This window comes from Prorops nasuta, unplaced genomic scaffold (genome assembly GCF_024137725.1).
Source record: "Prorops nasuta isolate Cenicafe-Biocafe unplaced genomic scaffold, Cenicafe_Pnas_1.2 PNAS00001, whole genome shotgun sequence".
NCBI lineage: Eukaryota > Metazoa > Arthropoda > Insecta > Hymenoptera > Bethylidae > Prorops > Prorops nasuta.
In genome coordinates this window covers 3,673,689-3,695,905 of record NW_027116798.1, presented here as the reverse complement: position 1 = coordinate 3,695,905, position 22,217 = coordinate 3,673,689, and the positions used below count along the sequence as shown (strand labels likewise).

The window sequence follows — 22,217 nt, the reverse complement described above, 5'->3', positions numbered from 1 at the left end:
GTAGTCATTTGGTAGTTTGTGCTCCAAAAATTGCCTTTCACCCATTATACGGAATATATAGATATGTCAATGACTCCTATTCCTAGGATGGAATATGCGTAAAGTGTCTGTGATGTAAAGACGATGGAAAAACTGTGTTAACTCCAGATTCTAATCACAAAACTGAACAAACCCTTGAATTTGAACATTGTCTGAGATTTGATCATTACATTTCTTAAGAATTTCTTTTGTTGATAAATTACTCAATTTCCATTGATTTTTCAGATTTTAAGAATATCAACGATTAATGTCATTCATAATTTACAAAGTTGTTGAACTGATTTTATGAAATGTAGCATTTCAAGCCAATGACTTGTGGGACTTGCAATAGTAATGCATAATAAGATTTTGAGATTTGACTTAAGGGCACTTCACATTTTATTGCTGCTTTGGGGGAATCAATCAACATTTCGTCACTACTGGTAGCAAAGGTATAGCTCGCTTTGGGAATGTTTTAAAAATTAATATAGATCCATGAATTTATTTACATTCTTTGTGACTTTTTCATTAAATATTTCATGTTCTTTAGGTAATAATGCGTGTATGTGTTGCGCATTAAAGAGTGGACTACCAGCACAGCAGTTTTAGAAGGACACAAGAAAAATATAAATTGTTTTACATATAATCTTGTGTATCGTTAATCGATGGCAGCAGTATTCGATGATGAAACAGTTAAAATATGCTAAATGACTACGATAATTTAATGTAAAAAGAGGTCATTTAGGATATTTGCTACGATTATACCTGGCACTAACAAATGCGGGAAATAATTATCAAAATGTAGCTGTTGTACAGGAAATCTCAAGTATCATGTACTTGTATAACTATAATCATATAAATTGAGGTTTCTGAATAACAAATATTTTATTCTAAAATTAATATCGGAATAACTCGTAGCTTTTCTATACATACTTTGAGTTTAATATTTATATACTTGGAGAAAAGGATTAAATCAATAAGTCATATAAATAGAAATGGATTTAACAATTTCTTAACATTTATGTTTTATTAATGTTTATAACTATATGTATATAATGGCACTTATAACAGGAAACACGTTAATAACTTTATAAATGGATATCCCTCATTTTTTTTCTTTTACGTATCAATAGCACGTACAGCCATACCGGGATATTTCCTATATTAATCTGGAAAAAAATGTATTTTAATCTTTCATAAAATTAGTTTTTATATAATTATTACTTAAAATAATTTAGATATAGCAACTTTGATTATAAATATATATATATATGTCACATTAATTTATTCTCATCTAATTGACTTAGTTATTTCAACCTATTTTACTGAATAATGAAGCTGCCTATATATATGCTGATATATATTATAAGAATGAACTTAGTACAAACCTTTCAAAATAATTATCAAGCAAAAAGTGGCGGTCGTCATTCGTGGGCGATGAGAATACCTCCGGTATTTGCAAATAATTTTGCAATCCACCTCGCATAACTTTTCTGTCACGTCTTATAATATTATATAAAACTGCAGTGGATAGAATAACATTAATTGTTCTTTCTGGGGTTGAAAATCGCGATCCAATAGTAAGAACAGCAAATGTACGTCCCCAAATGCCGAAACATCTTTCCACCTAAAATATAAAGGAAAATCTTTAAATATATAAGGTACCAGAAAGCAATCAAACTCCTGGAATATATTGAAGATAAAGCGTTTGTGGAAAAAATATTCAACCCTGCATATCTTTAGTACATTGAAAAATTTATAATATACGGCTTTTAGTTATTTAGATATCCAGAGGATATTATACTATTTGTTTACTCGCTTCTTAACTAAAAAACTTAAACTGTATTACAATTAATATATTTATATTATTTACCATGCAGCGGGTTCCAATGTGGGCTTCATTAAACAAAACTTCTGCCGGTGTGTTTGGGCTAGCGAGTGGGGTCATTAAATACCGCTTGTTACGGTAACCACGGTCTCCCAGTAGTAAACCATTGCCGCACTCAAAATTTTCAAACCGGTGTTTGATTCTACTATTGGCAAATATGGTAGAATCATGTGCAGAGCCTGGCCATCTTGCAACAAGATCCATTATCTCCAGATGACTGTTCACCACGCATTGAACATTTATACTAAAAAAACCTTTCCGGTTTCTCCAAAGCTTTGCATCCTCACCTCCTATAAAATATATATAAAAAAAATCATTGACCAACACATAATGTTTTGTAAACATTCGATTAAAACAATATATATATAATACACTCTAGTTGAATTTTTGAGACCGCGTACGAGAAAATCATGTAAAAAAATACTCCATTTTAACACGTGTAGCTTGGTGATGAAATAAACTACATAAAAACTTTAAAAATGTCAAAAAATTTATTAAACTCTACAATTTAATTAAAAATTGAATATATATAATAATAAAATACAGAAAAAGTAAAGCGGTGCTGAATTTCGTTTTTGCACTAGATTGATGAATTCTAGAAGTCATTATATTGTTTAAAAAATAGTCGTATAAGATTAAACATTATCAAACTTAATTCTTGAAATACCAACTTTCATTTAAGATGTGACAATAAACTACTGTACAGTTTATCCACAATTATATTATCTTATAATTTATTAAGCACTGTCCATTTTTCTTTCTTCGGTCAACAATCATTTGCTCACTGAATTTGAAAAGATGTTTCATATTGCAATATTTATCGGTGATAGATGAATTTTGTTTGGCAAACGAAATTCGCTTTAGTATAATTAAGAATGTTGCAGAAATAAGCTTTTGATGATCAGACCATGTTACAAAAAAATGTTACTAGTGCATGGTTTTGCTATAGTTCAAAGCAGGCAGAAAAGCATTGAAGACAAAGAGCACTTCAGACAATCAAGTATATTTACCTATGAATGCTACCTCATAAAAATTAAAGACTTAATGCTTAAAACACGTCTAAATATAAATCGATGGATTTTTAACGTCAATTCTTTAATGTCCTTATAATGGTGTTCATCGGTAGATGTTCTTGGTCGCTTGGAATGCTTTTTTCTTTTCAACTCATCTCTGCCTTTTTTGAACTCGTAGTACTACTTGTAAATATATTTTTTGTAAGATTTATCTGATCACCAAAAGAACCTTCTGCAAAATTCTTAACGTTTGTACACAAAAATTTTTATTCTTCAAACAAAATTTAATTTATCTTCTTTGCTCAACAAAATGAAACATTACAAAAATTGAAAAGAAAATGTTATTTTGCTGTTCATAAAACCGAGACTAACAATATTTCACAAATGCAGATATGGTCATAAAATTTTACATGGAAGCCAATGATTTTACTACAAAATATACAAGAAAAAATATCCGAATCAATGGACCTGCGAAGCTTCAAGTTCTAAATTCACCTTATTTTTTGGTCACAGCTTATTAGTACGTATTGTAATAATTTGTATGTTAAAATCTTACCATATGATCTTATGCGTACGTGAACGCAATCGATTGCACCTATAACTCTTATCATTCCTGATACTAGGAAATTGTCTTTGGCAGTTTGTATAATTTCTTCATCTGTTCGTGGTAATGATACATAACGATGAAAAAGATTAGCGATTGCAGCTGATACTCTGTGCACTATTCTTTGTGCAGATTTTGTACTAATACAACAAAAATCAGCTGCCACTTGCAAAAAGCATCCTGTTGCATAAAATCTAATAGCTACTAATAATTGGATAACTGGTGAAATTTCGCATATCCTGAAAATGATAATTAAAACATTTCGCGTTATTAGGAATAAAAATTAATCGTCTTCAATGACCAATTTTTTTAAATTTAAGTTAACGTGCTATAAAAGTTTAATTAAATTATTATTTTCAAATTATTTCTTTACGTACATTTTTCTTTGACGGATACCATGCTCAATTTGTTGCAAAACTTCTTGAAATTGCTTTTTTGTCAAGCGGAAGCGCATTCGAAATTCTTTATCGTTTAATGATCTAAAGTAGTTGCATCTGCGAAAAATTCTTTGATTACGTACACTCGCAACATATATTTCGTTCGCACTCATTTTTACCAATAATTATTATATATTTGGGATTATAAAATAAACAAATTGAAAAGTCTATGGCAACGTATATTCATATGTCTATGATAGATTATACTAACTTCAGCTTAAAAAAAAAACGAAGGAAGAAACAGGAAAAGAGCAAGCACGATTGTCGTTAAAATATTGCTCCATTTTTATCTGTTAAAAGTAAGTATACAATCGCAAAAATGTTAAAATTTGTATAGATTTTTGTGTCAATGTTAATTGCATTGTGTATAACTTATATACATTTTATCCTTAGATGAATAACGCAAGTGAAAATAAAGAAAAATTTTTATCAATTATTGAAAAATATTTTAAAATAATTGAAAACAAGTGTACAAACGGCACTTCATTAGCCCAAAAGGAAAAAGCTTGGAAAAAAATTGAGGCTGAAGTAAAAACAATAATAGGTGGACAGTGGGACAAGATATGTCCCAAATCAAGCTGGACTCACATAAAAAAGCAGGCAAGAAAATATAAAGCTGCTAGAAGAAGCGAGTTATATAAAATAGGTATGTTTTATAATTCTTTATTATATAAGTATGAATTCAATTTTTAACATTGTATTTCATTTTGTTTAGGCGGTGGAAAGTCATTAGCTCCTGCATATGACCCATTCTTAGAGAAAGTAGCTTCCCTTATAGGAAAATCGGCCGTGGGTGTAACACCTACCAATCCGAAAGACAGCGATGCTCTGCCCTCCACATCAACATCCAATTTGAGTGATTTATTAAATGGATCATCAATAGAGGATGAGAGAATAGATGATCCTCAGGAAGTTTTTGCTGTATGTATGGTTATATTATACATGCTAACTAGTCCTCGCGTAACGATATGATTACATTTAAGCTTTTTTATTATAGAGTTTAATAGCAAATGAAGATATACAATCATGGGGCAGTGGAAATGGAGCAGCTTTGTTAAAAAATAGAATAAGCGAACCACTTAGACAAATTCGGGAAAATGCTGGTTCCTACAATAATGAAACACCCATACCAGCAAATTTATATAATGAATATATAAAGAAATAAATAGAAAAAGAAGAAAACAAAATTCAATTACTAAAAATGCAAATGAGACAAGTCCAACTTTAGATTGAAGTAGCGACAGAAAAATTAAAAAGACTAAAAAGAGGGACAAGTAAATTAACACTGCAGATACAATTATACTGATATAATCATATTTCTATTTTAATTACGGTTACTTTCAAAATAATAATTATATAAAAACTAATTTTATTAAAAGATTAAAATACATTTTTTTCCAGATTAATATAGGAAATATCCCGGTATGGCTGTACGTGCTATTGATACGTAAAAGAAAAAAAATGAGGGATATCCATTTATAAAGTTATTAACGTGTTTCCTGTTATAAGTGCCATTATATACATATAGTTATAAACATTAATAAAACATAAATGTTAAGAAATTGTTAAATCCATTTCTTTTTATATGACTTATTGATTTAATCCTTTTCTTCAAGTATATAAATATTAAACTCAAAGTATGTATAGAAAAGCTACGAGTTATTCCGATATTAATTTTAGAATAAAATATTTGTTATTCAGAAACCTCAATTTATATGATTATAGTTATACAAGTACATGATACTTGAGATTTCCTGTACAACAGCTACATTTTGATAATTATTTTCCGCATTTGTTAGTGCCAGGTATAATCGTAGCAAATATCCTAAATGACCTCTTTTTACATTAAATTATCGTAGTCATTTAGCATATTTTAACTGTTTCATCATCGAATACTGCTGCCATCGATTAACGATACACAAGATTATATGTAAAACAATTTATATTTTTCCTGTGTCCTCCTAAAACTGCTGTGCTGGTAGTCCACTCTTTAATGCGCAACACATACACGCATTATTACCTAAAGAACATGAAATATTTAATGAAAAAGTCACAAAGAATGTAAATAAATTCATGGATCTATATTAATATTTAAAACATTCCCAAAGCGAGCTATACCTTTGCTACCAGTAGTGACGAAATGTTGATTGATTCCCCCAAAGCAGCAATAAACTGTGAAGTGCCCTTAAGTCAAATCTCAAAATCTTATTATGCATTACTATTGCAAGTCCCACAAGTCATTGGCTTGAAATGCTACATTTCATAAAGTCAGTTCAACAGCTTTGTAAATTATGAATGACATTAATCATTGATATTCTTAAAATCTGAAAAATCAATGGAAATTGAGTAATTTATCAACAAAAGAAATTCTTAAGAAATGTAATGATCAAATCTCAGACAATGTTCACATTCAAGGGTTTGTTCAGTTTTGTGATTAGAATCTGGAGTTAACACAGTTTTTCCATCGTCTTTACATCACAGACACTTTACGCATATTCCATCCTAGGAATAGGAGTCATTGACATATCTATATATTCCGTATAATGGGTGAAAGGCAATTTTTGGAGCACAAACTACCAAATGACTACATTTTGTAATTCCAAGCTGTAAGAGCTAAACGGTTTCTATGTTTCCTATGTTAAAGAAAGAAATTTGACATTAAGTCAAAAACAAATGGACACTTTGAATTGCAGCAATTTGATAAAGATGGTTTGCTGGATCAACATCACAAACCATTACAATCGTGTCTTTTAAGTCTGCTGCCAGTTTGAGGTCACTTGGAGAGAATTGAATGTACCAATATCATCATTGAGCTAACTTGAATCTACTGACATCCCAATCGTTCCTTTTTGCAGTTATAAATTACCTGCATAATAGCATACTCCAGTATTACCTGAATTATAACAGATTTCAAGGCTGCAGAATACAATCTATAAAAACACATACTTAGTCTCTTTTCACAAAATGTTTGAAGATTACATGAGTTTAAATATTGTGATAGGTACATTGATGTTTCTGCATCTTTACAGCTCAGCAGAGTAGAGGATACACTTGACTGGTGGTAGCTAATATAGATGGAGATAAATACTTTTGTGGTATATCCATCGCAATCCTTAAATCTGATGATTTGTCATCCCAGCTATCATGTGCTTGCTAAGAAGTACCTCTAATCTACTTGCCAGCAAATTTTCCTTTGCTTGTACTCTTAAAATTGACATTGCGTACCAACCAAATTTAATCAAAGTACCTGTAACAAATGATATTATTCACAAAGCATCGCGTTTTAATGCGTATTATAAATAATGATTAATTTTTACTTATCTGACACAGATTCCAACATAACCCTGGAGCTGACCTGTCAATTTTGTGTTTACCTAAACCTTTTACTACTTAATCGTACAAGTCAGCCGCAATCAGCATGCAGAACTTGCAGCGTAGCTACTTCGCAGAGCTGCCAACTCAAAATGACCTTTTTCAGATTTATTTTTTTTTTGTTAGGAATGCTGCTTTCCATCTGACAACGGCCTGGACTGGCCTGGAGTGCCCTGTAGTGGGATTCTGTAACTCTTAGCGACAACTTTCGGTATCGTTAAGTCCAGTTACCGACAGAAATGGCTAAGTGCGATTCTGTAACTCAGAGTCAGCGATGATTGTCGCTTGTAATGTCGGTACTGTCGGTAACCTACCGAATCCTACCGAATAAACGTACCTTTCCTTTTTAAGAAAACTCTCAGTTGAATCTTAGTTAAGCGACGGAGTTACGAACAATTGAAGTTAATATAAATTGTACTAAACCGAATCATTTAGCTGAGAATTGATATTTCACTGAGTTTTTTATTGAAAGGAAAACTAATAATATCGTTATAACTTAACAACGACCGAGATAGATGTCGCTAGAGGTTCAACGGTACGGTACTAATATAAAATTTATCCGACGAATAACTTTAATAAACCTTTGCTTTTCCTTGCACGTATTCCACCAAAAACTCACAATGCTCGTAATAAATAATATATACCACCAGAGATGAAACGGGAGATTGCTCATGCGAGGTCCCGAGGCAATCCCTACCGGTAGGCGGCGCTGGTGTTGGCAAACGCGTGTCTCAGGTCCATCTAACCCGTAACGCCATCTATCGGAAGAGACCACGAAGCACGAGCGTTAAGCTTAGAATAGGGTAAAACATATATGCATTGTTGCCAGAAAGCGGAATAAAGAGAGAGCGGAGATATTTTCTCGGACCTCTCTGTCTTTCTCGCTGTTAGCTTCTAGCAGAAGAGTCGAGGCAAAATCTTTCCGTTTCGCTTTGCCGAAAATCTACCAATATTCGATGTCATTTATATTTGCAGGCCAATGCCTTTATACATGATTTTTTCAGCATATTTATTTATCAGCATTGACTCATTTAAATCAATAATAAATTAAGGAAATGCGTATTTGATATATAATAATTATTTTAACTATAATTTCATCGTTATATTTCGCTTATTTCCGTAAAATCTGAATTTCTTTAGTTTATTATTGATTATTGTAAGTCAATGGCCATTAAAAAAAATTTAATCTTAAAAAAAAAAAGAAAAGTACCGTTCAGGAATCGAACCCGGACCCACAAATCGCCACGCTATTACCTTACCGCCTAGACCACGAGGCTTCTTCAGTGGACCGTAAACAGATAGTCTTTTTAAGGGCTTGAAATCTTCTATTGAACCATATAAATAAACGAAGAACCGACATCTTTATTCATTATTATTCTATCATAATGGTACACAAATTAAAGAATAATTATATAATGTAGATTTTCAAAAGCTTTTCCAATAACCAAGAACGGAAACTGCGAGCGTTGATTATTTATCTCCGTTCTTGGCTATTGGAAAAGCTTTTGAAAACTATTCAAAATATAATTATTCCTTAATTTGTGTACCATTATGACAGAATAATAATGAATAAAGCTGTCGGTTGCTCGTTTATTTATATGGTTTAAAAGAAGATTTCAAGCCCTTAAAAAGACTATCTGTTTACAGTGCACTGAAGAAGCCTCGTGGTCTAGGCGGTAAGGTAATAGCGTGGCGATTTGTGGGTCCGGGTTCGATTCCTGAACGGTACTTTTCTTTTTTTTTTTAAGATTAAATTTTTTTTAATGGCCATTGACTTATAATAATCAATAATAAACTAAAGAAATTCAGATTTTACGGAAATAAGCGAAATATAACGATGAAATTATAGTTAAAATAATTATTATATATCAAATACGCATTTCCTTAATTTATTATTGATTTAAATAAGTCAATGCTGATAAATAAATATGCTGAAAAAATCATGTATAAAGGCATTGGCCTGCAAATATAAATGACATCGAATATTGGTAGATTTTCGGCAAAGCGAAACGGAAAGATTTTGCCTCGACTCTTCTGCTAGAAGCTAACAGCGAGAAAGACAGAGAGGTCCGAGAAAATATCTCCGCTCTCTCTTTATTCCGCTTTCTGGCAACAATGCATATATGTTTTACCCTATTCTAAGCTTAACGCTCGTGCTTCGTGGTCTCTTCCGATAGATGGCGTTACGGGTTAGATGGACCTGAGACACGCGTTTGCCAACACCAGCGCCGCCTACCGGTAGGGATTGCCTCGGGACCTCGCATGAGCAATCTCCCGTTTCATCTCTGATACCACATCAACTATTATATTGTGAGTGTTTTTGGCCTCAAGTGGGTCAAACCCCTTAACCCGCCAATAGGCGCGTGCTTTTTTTTTACGTAGATAGGCGCGTGGGGTGCCACGGACACCCCATTTGTTTTTCGTTATTAGACGTAAAATATTTACAAATACAGATTTATTTTTCAATAAATATCATCTATGCGAAGTTCCCTTTGGTATACAATAGCAATTGCATTTCTTTACATTATTTGTATTAATTAAACGCTAATATTTTTAAGTGACTGCACAAATTTTTCGCTACGTTACCAATAGATTTCTATTCTTGGGGTGTTCTGAACACCCCGCGCGCCCATTGCCGGGTTAACGACAGCTGTCGGTATCGCTAACTACCGACAGTTATCGCTTGCGCTAACGAATGAGCGATTCTGTAACTTTAGCTTTACGACAATAGTCGGTGCAACTCATATTTGTACGATAACGATAAAATTCGTTAAGGTTCTAGGGAAGTTGGTAATATTGGTGTATTTAATACCAACCGAAATATGAATTTTTGTGTTACTTGACTATATCAATTTTGACTATAGCAATTCTTACTATAGCAAAATTATCATATTTTATTTAAAAGAAGTATTAAAACGTAAGTATATTTTAATTAAAATAAGTATTAAAAATTAATGTTTTAACATTTTTTTGAGTTAGACAATGTACAGTTAGTGCCTGTGTGCTATAGTTAAATAATACAATTAATTCTATATTTTAGAGAAAACCTCTGCATATATATATAGTTATTTTTAAATATAAAAATTGGAAAAATATTAAATTTTATTTCCTACGATTTTTACTGTAAGCCTTAATTTATAAAGAAAATTTATTGTAAGTACTTTTTTGTGATTTCTGAATATTAATTTAAGAAATATTTGTAACATTTATTATATTTACTTTCTCGGTAAACTTCTACCGACGCCTATCACGGTCGTCGTTAAGTTAACGATAGAATTCGGTAGCGACCGCCCTTTTTAACGACAATTATCGAAAACTTTGTGTTACAGAATCGCTCTTAGCGATATCTCTCGGTAACTCGATTCAATTACCGAAAGTTGTCGATAACTAGTTACTGAATCCATATAGACGGAAGTTACAGAATCGCTCTTTTCGTTACTGCAAGCGACAACTATCGGTAGTTAGCGATACCGACAATCATCGCTGGGAAGTTACAGAATCCCAGCACAGCACTCAGCAGTGGTAGGTGACATTTTCACCTACAACTTTTTCTTCGATGAGTATCGACTCTAGTATTCGTATACATATGACCGAATAGCGCTAGGGACAAAATAAAGTTGGTAATATGGAATAGTAAAGTGACTAAAGTGACGTATTTATAGAAAGTTTTAAATAATACAGGGTCTTCTCCTAACAGCGGAGCATAGGAGATTCGTGTTAGTTGACTATAGCACTCGGAATGATGGAATCTGAGAACGCTGTTTGGTCAATATTGCGTAGTATGTACCAACATATAATAGGCCGTTACCAATAGTTGGATACAAAAAATGAGATTCATCCGCCATATTGGTGTGGAGAATGTTTACAATATACATGCTAATCCTAGCAGAAAGAGGTGTAAAATGGAGAAATGTCAAATGGTAAGGTTACTAAAGTAAAAATTTAAAATAATGAATGGTGATTGAAAGTTGATTGGGCGATATCCGCAAGGAAGTCTAGGAAGGAAGGCTCTAGGGTGACAAAAACAACGCCCAGGAAATCTGGTAAAAATCAGTTTATTTGATTGGAAAAAAAATACAAAAGAATCAAAAAGTGCTCCAAAGGTGGCTGAGCCGCAAATTGATAATCCACCCAAAGTTACAACTACGAAATTCCAACCCTGTGGTCCCCAGGTCCCCGGACAGGATTCCCCGCACCTAAGACTCCCAGGCAACGAAGATAGAGAGAAAGGAAGACGATTTCTTGGAGCCTAAGAAATCGACGATGGAGCAGAAATGCGTACTAAGAGACTTAGTGGTGTCGCAGGAAGGGAGGAATGGCTAAGCTGCTAATCATACAAAAGTTTGACAGAGTCTAGAGCCTAGACTGACTGAAACGAGCCGCAATTATCACGGAACTCTTGGGTATTGATATGTACAATAGACCCAAATAATAACAGCGAGAGAGAGTTCTACGCCGTTGGTCACCTATCGGCCTTTGTTAGAGGTAGGATCAAGAGAGACAGAGTGTGAGCGGGAGCGAGACGGCCTGAGAGTCCCAGACCGCTCGTACCTACACTCCGATCTCCAACAAATGGAAAGTACGAATATTCTTCATTTTCATTCAAAGTATTCAATTTTTACTTTAGTAACGACAACATTTGACATTTTTCCATTATACACCTCTTTCTGCTACGATTGGCTACTGTAAATATTCTCCACACCAATATGGCGGATGAATCTCATTTTTTGTATCCAACTATTGGTAACGGCTTATTATCTGTTGGTACAGTTGGGTGCAGAAATCTTGCGTCAGGCGAGGGGAAGTAGGAATCTGAGGGGCGAAGGGATTTCTGGGGAGTTTGTCCGTAGCTGTTAAATGGCGCGATTAACCCTCAATTTTGGATCGTAAACAAAAATAATATTTTCGGAAAACGATTGCGGAAAAGAAGGAAGGATTTTAATACATAACAGAGAAGACAAAATATATCAGATGAGTATAAATTAATAACAAAAAATTAAAATTATTGTGAATTTATAAGGAAATATATACTTTGTGGTTATTTTATTTCTGTTACAGGCTAAATCCTATTCTTCATGAGTTTAAATCACAGGAAAGAAATACTTAAGCAACAATGAATGAAAAAGGACTAATTTATGAAGCATTTCTCTGTGGCCTAGCCATTTCAATAATTGTGACATAATGTTATAATAGTGAATATGTAAGTGATTGCTGTGTATACAAAGAAATTTTATTACAAAATAATAATAATGTATGATAATGTTTTGATTCCTATTATTATAAATTAAAGCTAGTTCAAATAAAATGTATTATTTTAATTTCTAACTTAACCACACTCAAATTCTATACGTACATAGTAATTATATATTCTTGTAGAACCTATCTTTGAGCTACTCTAACTAAATTGCAACTATTTTAAATCTGCAGGTCATAACTATTTACTTCAATGATTTTTATTATTCAATGTGAGACAAATTGTGTAAAATTTCTGCTAATTTCTTATTGATCCGTCACATGCTTCCTCATCTCGTATAACATTTATTTGTCTTGATTGTTCCTTCTTCTTCTAGTTTTCAACACAACAATAATTTTATTTTCATTTTTAAATACACGCAGATAAGATGATTATGCTGATTTGTAATTAATTTTATAAATATTGGAATGATTGTTGAACCATTGTCTTATTAAGTTTGGAAAATGGACGTTTGAGTGATGCTATTTAAATTGGGCCTCTCTTCTATGAGATATGTTCTCATAATACTTGGATAGATAAACTTCCTTAAAAGTTATATGTGTATAATACTGAGTTCATCTTATTTTTTAGCTTCAAGTAGTTTTCCAGCAACGTGTTTGAATATATATTTTGAATATAGAATACTCTTATTTCCTTACTCTTATTATAATGTTGTCAGGAATGATAGAGAGATATGTCAATCATCTGAAAATGATAGGATATACACATGGCGACTGGATAAATTAAGGTTTTAGGACAGATAAGTCTCATGAACAAATAGGAATAATAAAATAAGTATTGCATATTGGGAATGGATATTCAAATATGTAGCTGAAAAATATAATTTGAAGCTGAATACAAGATGAACTCAGCAGTATACATAAACTTATTGGTCGACAAAATTCTCTCAAATGGAAGGAAAACATATCATGTGGATGAAGTGCCAAACATATTTAAGTACAATAAGTCCAGTGTTCATTCTACAAATTTATTACAGCAGTAGTTTACCAATCATCCTAAATAGTATAGAAACAATTAGACAGCACAGAATAAGCATATATATATATATATATATTATATCATACATCTATTTATATAAATATTTGTTAATTATATTACAGAAATTTTTTGGGATAATGAGAAGCTCATGTGGCAGTAATGATCATCCAGATGCAAACATTTTCATACAAGTTTTTCGTTTATTATGCTCATACTCATTAGTGAAACCACCCTAGGGATCTAACGTGTCAGGGACAGAACTGCTTTCCACATTAATGGCAACAAAGGAATCACTCAACTCAGTGAAATCAAAAGATACAAATTTTGAAGAAATTGACAAAATGCTTGATGCTGGTCCTAGTAATAATTTTGATAATAAATCTGATTCTCCATTAATTAATAATGATTACGATGTTTCTCACACTAATAGAGAAATTCAGTCCTATATTTCTGGATACGTTGCAAGAAAAATTATACGGTTTAATAAATGTAATGAATGTATTATTAGTTTGATAAGCACTGAAAGCAAAGATCGAGACAAATTAATTGAAGTAAGCAATAAAGGAGAGTTGATTTCTCCAAGTGAGGCACTGTTCTGTCTAACAACTCAAATTGAATCAGTCGTATTAAATGTCATTGGAAAATGTTCAGTTAAATTTAATACTCTTCATATAATATTAGATAAAATATCTGAAATTGAAAATATATCATTTGTTGGTTGTGCTATACATAAAAAATTATTGACAAAAAAAATGATTGAATATTATGTAACAATGAGAGGGCATTTTCTTTGCAAGTCGTATAATAAAAATATAAATGAAAACAAAATTAAAAGCAAGAATTGCAGGAAAAATTCAAAGTTCTATTAATTTTATACATATTTTATTTTGTTGTTACCATATATAAAACTTTGTATAATTTGTTTCATGTTTGCAAATACTAATATCTAAAAGGAATTATAAATTTGTTTATATCCACAATTTTTTTGTTCATTTCAGTAGTAATATTGAACCAAGTAGTTAAACAAAGATTCATTTGTAACTCCTTTTTTTTAATTCATCTGTTATTTAGCTGCTGTTTAAGTATACTTTACTTTAACACTTTTCATTTTGATCAAACACATGGTTCGCACAGCCAGTTAGTGCTACGCGCGTTTATCCGCCATATTGGGTTTTAGCTATCACTACGCTATTTGTCTTCGGATTCCGCTTTTTGGAAACGATATTTAAATTGCGTTCGCTCTCCTTTCCGTCCATCCTCCATGGTTACCATAGGTTTGTTCGTGTTGCTTGTACTTCCTGCACTTTTCATTAAAAATGTATATTATACAGAGTCTTTTCCTAACAGCGGATCATAGGAGATTCGTGTTAGTTGACTATAGCACTCGGAATGATGGAATCTGAGAGAGCTGATTGGTCAATATTACGTAGTACCAACAGATAATAAGTCGTTACCAATAGTTGGGTACAAAAAATGAGATTCATCAGCCATATTGGTGTGGAGAAATGTTTACATGCTAATCTTAGCAGAAAGAGGTGTAAAATGGAGAAATGTCAAATAGTAAGGTTACTAAAGTAAAAATTGAAAAAAATGAATGGAAAGTATGAATATTCTTCATTTTCCTTCAAAGTATTCAATTTTTACTTTAGTAACGACAACATTTGACATTTTTCCATTTTACACCTCTTTCTGCTACGATTAGCATGTAAACATTTCTCCACACCAAAATGGCGGATGAATCTCATTTTTCGTATCCAACTATTGGTAACGGCCTATTATATGTTGGTACTACGCAATATTGACCAATCAGCGCTCTCAGATTCCATCATTCCGAGTGCTATAGTCAACTAACACGAATCTCCTATGCTCCGCTGTTAGGAAAAGACCCTGTACGTCACACAAAGTATACACGTTTAACGAAAAGTGCAGAAAATACAAGCAACACGAACAAAGCTCATGCTTACGTTCAGTGATCTGATGCGGGTTAAGGTACGATTTCACTTGTCGCTCGTCGCTAGCGATAAATATAAGATGATATAGTATATGCAATCCAAGATGGACACTAGCGACAGAATATGCAGTATATCTCTCCTATGTTTTCACTTGTCGCTTGTCGCTCGTCGCTAGCAGCGACATATTCTGAGGCGGGTTCTGAATGTAGGAACGAAGGAAACAGGTAATCGCTAGCAGCAATCGCATAATGGTTTCTTAGGTGTAGTGACTGTGGTGTCGTGTTATGGTATATGACATTTGAATTTAATTTGCATATGTATAAAAAAATTGTGAATATTATAATAATAATCAAAAGTTATGAGGTATGCACATATATTGAATGAGGAATTAATAAAGGTTTCATATATATTTGAAATGAATGTTTTCTTAAATCCTTGTTATGAAAATAATTCCTTCATTTTCCTATATAGCATGAGAGGATGAAAATTATATAGTTCATATATCAGAAAATAATAATTTACATTAGTAAAGTTATGATTATCCCTAGTTTGATAATTTTATTAGTAAAATTAATTGTTGCTACATGTTACTCATAATAAAACTTAATTGAATTTATTTTGTAATAAAAATGTTACAATTTAAGATTCTGTTTTTAGTAAGAAATCTATACAAGGTAAGGAACTTAAACCGCCCCAAAACATTAGTAGAAAAAGATGCATATCTTTTTAACTATATAAGAGATATTCAATTTTTATATATGACCTTTGCGAAAGCAAATAACAAGAGAATTCGAGAAGGTCCTATGCACAAATTGAATATCTTTTATAATTAAAGAGATACTCGTCTTTTTGCATCTATATTCTAGGGCGGTATAACAGCTTCACTCTGTATATATGCCGTATTATTTTACAAGCAAAGCCTGTTTTTTGGGTTAATTATATTCAACGTTTCTTATATATTAATTACAATAATTATTCATTATATTATTTTTTAGCTTCATATGTATCGGCTTGCTATAAATGTGACAAATGTATTTTCAATTTGAATTTCTATCCATTTTTCAAATTTAAAATTCACACGATCCACCTGTTCCGTTCCGTTGAATACATACGAGCAGCGATACAGGCGATACGGGCGATACTAGCGATGTCGCTGAAAAGTTGGATAAATCCAACTTTATTTCAGTGTCGCTAGCGACAGAATAAGCAGAAAGTGTAGTATACTTTGTCCCACGTGACCATTTGTCGCTAGCGACGAGTGACAAGTGAAATCGGTAACCGGACATTTCGCCTAAAAAATTTGTCGTGTAGAGTATACTGTCTACGTAATGTTATGAAAGTGACTAAGTTTGCGCAGCTCTCGAGCGCCTCTAGTGGAATATAATGTAAATAAAATTCACAATCCGGCAACGTTGGCCAGAACTGTCAGATTACAGGTTGTTATTGTTTTGGTGATTCTAATTATCAGGTTAGTAATAATTATGTAATAAATTTTTTAAATTTAAAAGAAAACGATGCTTTGTGTAAATTGTTTGTTGCAGGTTACTTATAAACTCATATTTCCCCACTAGATTGATGTGCATAATTAAGAAGAAGTAACATTGGGTTGTTTTGCTGTCATATTTCATGTGTATGTTAAATATTGAAAAATACTCTCTGATTGTGTATAAATAAGGTAAAAATAGAAATATGCAAAATAGCACGATTATTGACAACAAGAATTGCGATATTTTGCTTATCAAGAGTCTTCAATAATAATATTCTCCTGAAAAGTATATAGTGGATATATCGAGCACTAGAACTTGATTTAATATGTCTGAAGGTAAATGATCTTGCATATTATTCAATGTATTTATAATTTTAAATGGTTTAATTATTATAATAACTGCTTTTAATGCAGATGCCATTATTGCAAATAGTGATATGCTATTAGTAGCGAAGAAAGGTTTGGGAGAATGCTAAGAAAGTGGATAATTTGACTGAAGTGCTTGAATAACTGAAAAAAGAATTTGAAAACTTCAAATAATAGAGGATGCGTGATTAATAGGCATAACATAAGCTGAAGAGAGCATACTCTTAATAACAGTTTCAATCGGTAAGCCAGAAATAGTTTTTTATCCTTATAAATCCATTTCCTTAGTATACCCGTATAAAACATTTGTTTAAATTCATAAATTGTTTTTTTCAGTTATAACTATAATACCACAATTTGTCAAGATACATAAAAATATGAGAAATGATAATTTGATAGCATCTTACCTTACTTAATGAAGAGATGAAGTCACCAGAAATAATGAGAGTCGAAAAGTTTGGATTGCATAAAAAGGTGATCATTTTAAGTATAAGCCTAATTATTACATGAATAATTTTATTGGATTTTAATTTTGCGACACTATATAGATTAGTTCTTTGTGAAAATTATTGAAGCATTTTAAAAATCTTGAAGAGTTTACGAAAGGTTTCCTTTCACTGTCATTAAGAGCTATTTAAAATTTTGTGCCGCAGGAGTTTCTATATGCTATTTGAGAGGAAAAGTGCAGTATTCAATCCGAGTCCTGTTTTATTGTGGTTTAGACCATAAATTACATTACATTTACTCGCATATTTTATGCAACTTAAAGATATAGCTTTTGAAATTTATAAGTGTCAGATTATTAATAAAATTATTCATTATATTAAGTATTTGCTATTGTAAAAGAAATGAATGCTTTATGTGTAACGTATCTGCAATAGTTTGATGTTATACACACTCACTGGAGCAAAAGAGGATGAAGCGAATAAACACAGTTAACATAATATTGCAGCGAAGCATTATATCATTTCATTTACACATGTGTGTTAAATATTAAAATGGTGATCCATTCTTTTTATTTAGATAAACGTTAAGAATACAAGGATGCAATTGACATAACTGTGAACAACAAGGATTAAACAATTTTGCTGCATACTGCATATGTATATTTGCTGAAAACATGCTGAAAATTAGGAGTTAGGTGTATCAGCAATACAATAAGCTCATTGAAATATATTTGAATAAGGTAATGATCTTTCATATTATATACTTAACATCTATAAAATTTAAGAAAATGTAATAATTATTATGATAACAATTTTTTTAATGCAGCTGTTATAAATAAAACCAGTTTTAAATTATTGCTGACAAAGTGTTTTAGAAGGCTGCGAAGAAACTTTAAATGTATATATCATCTAACAAAGAGACCTCAGCTCACAGAAAGGGTACAGTTATGAATTTTCATTTATTTCCTGATATGGGTTTCATTGACTTTTGAAATCTTGGAAAGAGCATATTATTAAGAATATTGTCCAGCTGTAAGGCAAAAACTGCTTCATATCTTATTAGTAAGCTGATATATTCTCTAAATATCTCATTATAAATCACTTGTATTAATTTATCAATATATTATATTAAAGTTGCAAAAATTATAATTACAGAATTGGATCAAGAATAACATATATACGAAGATGGAATATGTATTTTGACAGCAGACTTACTTGGCTTCATTGAGGGTACCCATAGCAATATATTGAGATAGTTCATTAACAAAGAAGTTCATTATAAACTATAAAAGCACGCGAGTACAACAAATTCTTGTCGATTAAATATATTATTGATGACAGTGAAAATTAGCTCTTTCTGTAACTTTCAGTGTTTTGGGCAATGTCTTTCAACTCTTGTAAACCCTAACAAAGAACTCATTGTTACTGTTATAAAAACAGTACTTCAAATATTCTCCAAAAGAGTTTTCCGTGCTAAAATAGAATAAGCAGAATTCATCGTTGTGAATAACTGAAAGTTTTTGATAAATAACTATTCAATGGGAAAAATTTATTATAGGAGTGGAAAGAAAAGTACAAAAAATAACTGTAAATAATGTATTACTTTATATTTATGCCTTATATCACAAATACAGTACGTAGAAGTAAGGTAAAAGAGCGACTATAATATCATTAATTTAATTTTTTATTTAAATTTTTATAATATGTAACTTTTAAGGTTTAATATAAACAATACATGCATAATATGTTTATAATTATGATCTTATTATATATTTTCCATTTCTGAAACTCCTGCTTCCCTTGTTCTAATTTCTTCGTCCTTTTTTAAAGAATAATACGCATTGTATACCACTTCAGCCAAACCAGCACCTTTTAATATTTATTTATGTTCCAATTATCTATCGACAAATGAATGAAATGGGTTTTCTTTTCAATATAATTTGTTGGAAAGACCTTAAGATTGCAGTTTCCCAAAGTATTGTGTATGATATATAAAGGGGTTTTTCGTTTTGGAAATAGAGGTTTCTGAATACTTTATGACTTTTTTAAGTCATATGAATTCCGCTATTTTGCAGAATGAAAGACACATCAATCATTATACTTTAATCTATTTTTTTTAGCAGCCTCTAATTAGTAGCTTTTTTTTTAAACTTCATTAATTATGTAATAGTATTACCATAGTAACATAGATTGTTTGTGGAATCGCAGTGAGACGTATTGTAATAAGATTTAATTAAAAAAAATGTCTATTTTAAAAGAATTTGCTGATGGTTTTTCATACCACAAGATAAGAAATTATGAAAGGAAGGACGGTACCTGCATGACGTAAGGATTAAATGCTATTTTTCTTTTGGATTATATGGTTGAAAGAGAAATCAATTTATGTATACATTTCTTAGGTATTTAAGATGTGCTTTAAGAAATGCATGCCCTGGTAGAGCGAAGATTTCCAACAAAAATGGCAATTGTGAATTTAGGTTGATTAAAGAACATAATCATACAATTAACCAAAATGAGAAAATAGGTAAAACATTTAAATGTGAAATTAAAGAATTTGCTGAATCCTCAAATATAATGCCCTCTACATCATCCAGGGATGTTTATAACAAGTGCTGTCTAAAGTAAGTAACCATTTTTTGCGAAATACGAATGTAAAAATCGAAATTGCATAGCGGCCGCATACGCTGATTCAGGTTATTCCACACTTACATACAATTTCCATTTGGAATCTTTAGTGAACTACTAAATTAAATTATGCTTTAATAATATGTAGTGTTTTGGAAACCTTTTAAAAAGCTACAAGAATGTATATATTAAAAAATGGGCTGTTCCTTTCAAAAAAATTACGGGAAACCTTTATGTATAAGCCTCCATACATGTAGTTTTGTGTAAAATTTATTAAATTAGCAATAATGATATCTACTAATATATTATAAGGTATTCAGTCTAAGAAATGTAACACCCTGTTAAAAAAAATTGTTTTCAGTTTGAGCAGTGAATTGAAAATACAATCCTCTATAATAGATGATAGGTATATATACGTACAACCGCGGTTCAGACGCTTTGAAAGATTTACTTAGTTAATTGTTAAAAGGGTGTGCTACGGTTACCTTTATACCCTACATTCCATAACTTTCTTATCTAAAATTCTTTTTCATGACTTCCTTAAAGACTGGTTCTATGAGGCTATCATCGCGAAAATAAACTTCAATTAACATACTTCTCAGAAACATTCTTGAAACATCTCTATGTATTAATATGATTTCTGGCACGTTTTAGAACTATTTCAACAATATGAATGTAATGTGAGATTTACAAATTCCTATAGGTGAATTTGGCAGGAGTTAAATTTCCATTGTTTGTGCATATGATGTTTTCTGTGGAAGCATCTAATCTTACGGAACAAAAAATCAATTAAATTTGTTTCTTCAGTGAATTATATATATATAATATTATTTTTTCCACAGAAATCACGCAGGTGCAGAAATCATCCCTTTCCATAAAATCAGTCGTTCAGTAAGAAGATGGAAAGGTAAACGGTACCCCCATGTAGATGTTACATTTAACAATTTAAAAAGGATATTGAATAACTTGACATTCAACAATTATTTAAAATTTAAAGTGAAGGATAGTCAACATGAAATTACAGTTTTAGAGTATATAGAGAACGATATTGCCTTCGTTGTATTGTTTGATAAAAAATTGTTAGAATTAATTGGAATTTTTAAAAATCTTTACGTGGATGGCACCTTTGATATCACGTCAAAAATAAAAAAGGCTTTCCAAATGATAACATTAATGAGCGAACATAACGATAAGGTAAGAATTTCTATTTAAATTTCAATAATCGTTTAAAAGGAAACTTACGCAATTGTTAATTTCTGATTTCGTTAAATATGTACAAAAACTATTAGTGTTATGACAATTAATAATGAAAAGATACATATTTCTATATCTTTTATTAGCGGAACAGATTGAAAGATAGAAGCAAATTTCTTAATTTTTATGCAAAATGTATAATAAATCTGAAAACTATTTCATCTCAATATATATGTAAGTCTTTTAATATTAATATGTTATGGTGTAATGTACCTTTTTTGAAACGTTTATTTGTGTAGATATAGGTATTAAATTAATTTTGAATTTATTCCTTAATTCATATAAAATAAAGAGAATTTATTATTAAGCCTTCAAATTCTTTTTCGTTAATGAATAATAAACATTTTGTATTATTCTTTCTAACGCTATATTTTATGCAAAATTTAATTGAAATCGGAAATAAACAGTGGGTTTTGATTTCTTAAGATAAAGTACGTAACGTGACTGAAAACGAACACGCCTAGATGTTGTAATGATTTAGAAACAGAAAAATGATTTCTTTTAAATGGTTTTACATGAAAAGT

At 31.1% G+C, this 22,217-nt stretch overlaps 1 protein-coding gene and 1 long non-coding RNA gene across 2 annotated transcripts; one reads left to right on the top strand and one right to left on the bottom strand.

The window, feature by feature from the left end:
* Positions 1-3,065: 3,065 nt before the first annotated feature.
* LOC136774787 (putative nuclease HARBI1) lies at positions 3,066-4,073 on the bottom strand. The gene is made up of 3 exons (XM_066729255.1): positions 3,901-4,073; positions 3,476-3,762; positions 3,066-3,151 (listed from the first exon to the last, which is right to left on the bottom strand). Exons 1-3 carry the CDS (start codon positions 4,071-4,073, stop codon positions 3,066-3,068), a joined length of 546 nt encoding a protein of 181 aa, XP_066585352.1.
* Positions 4,074-16,962: 12,889 nt separating this feature from the next.
* Positions 16,963-18,527, top strand: LOC136776750 (uncharacterized). The gene is made up of 4 exons (XR_010823139.1): positions 16,963-17,338; positions 17,417-17,611; positions 17,705-17,842; positions 18,392-18,527. It is a non-coding gene; the product is annotated as an uncharacterized lncRNA (long non-coding RNA).
* Positions 18,528-22,217: the final 3,690 nt, after the last annotated feature.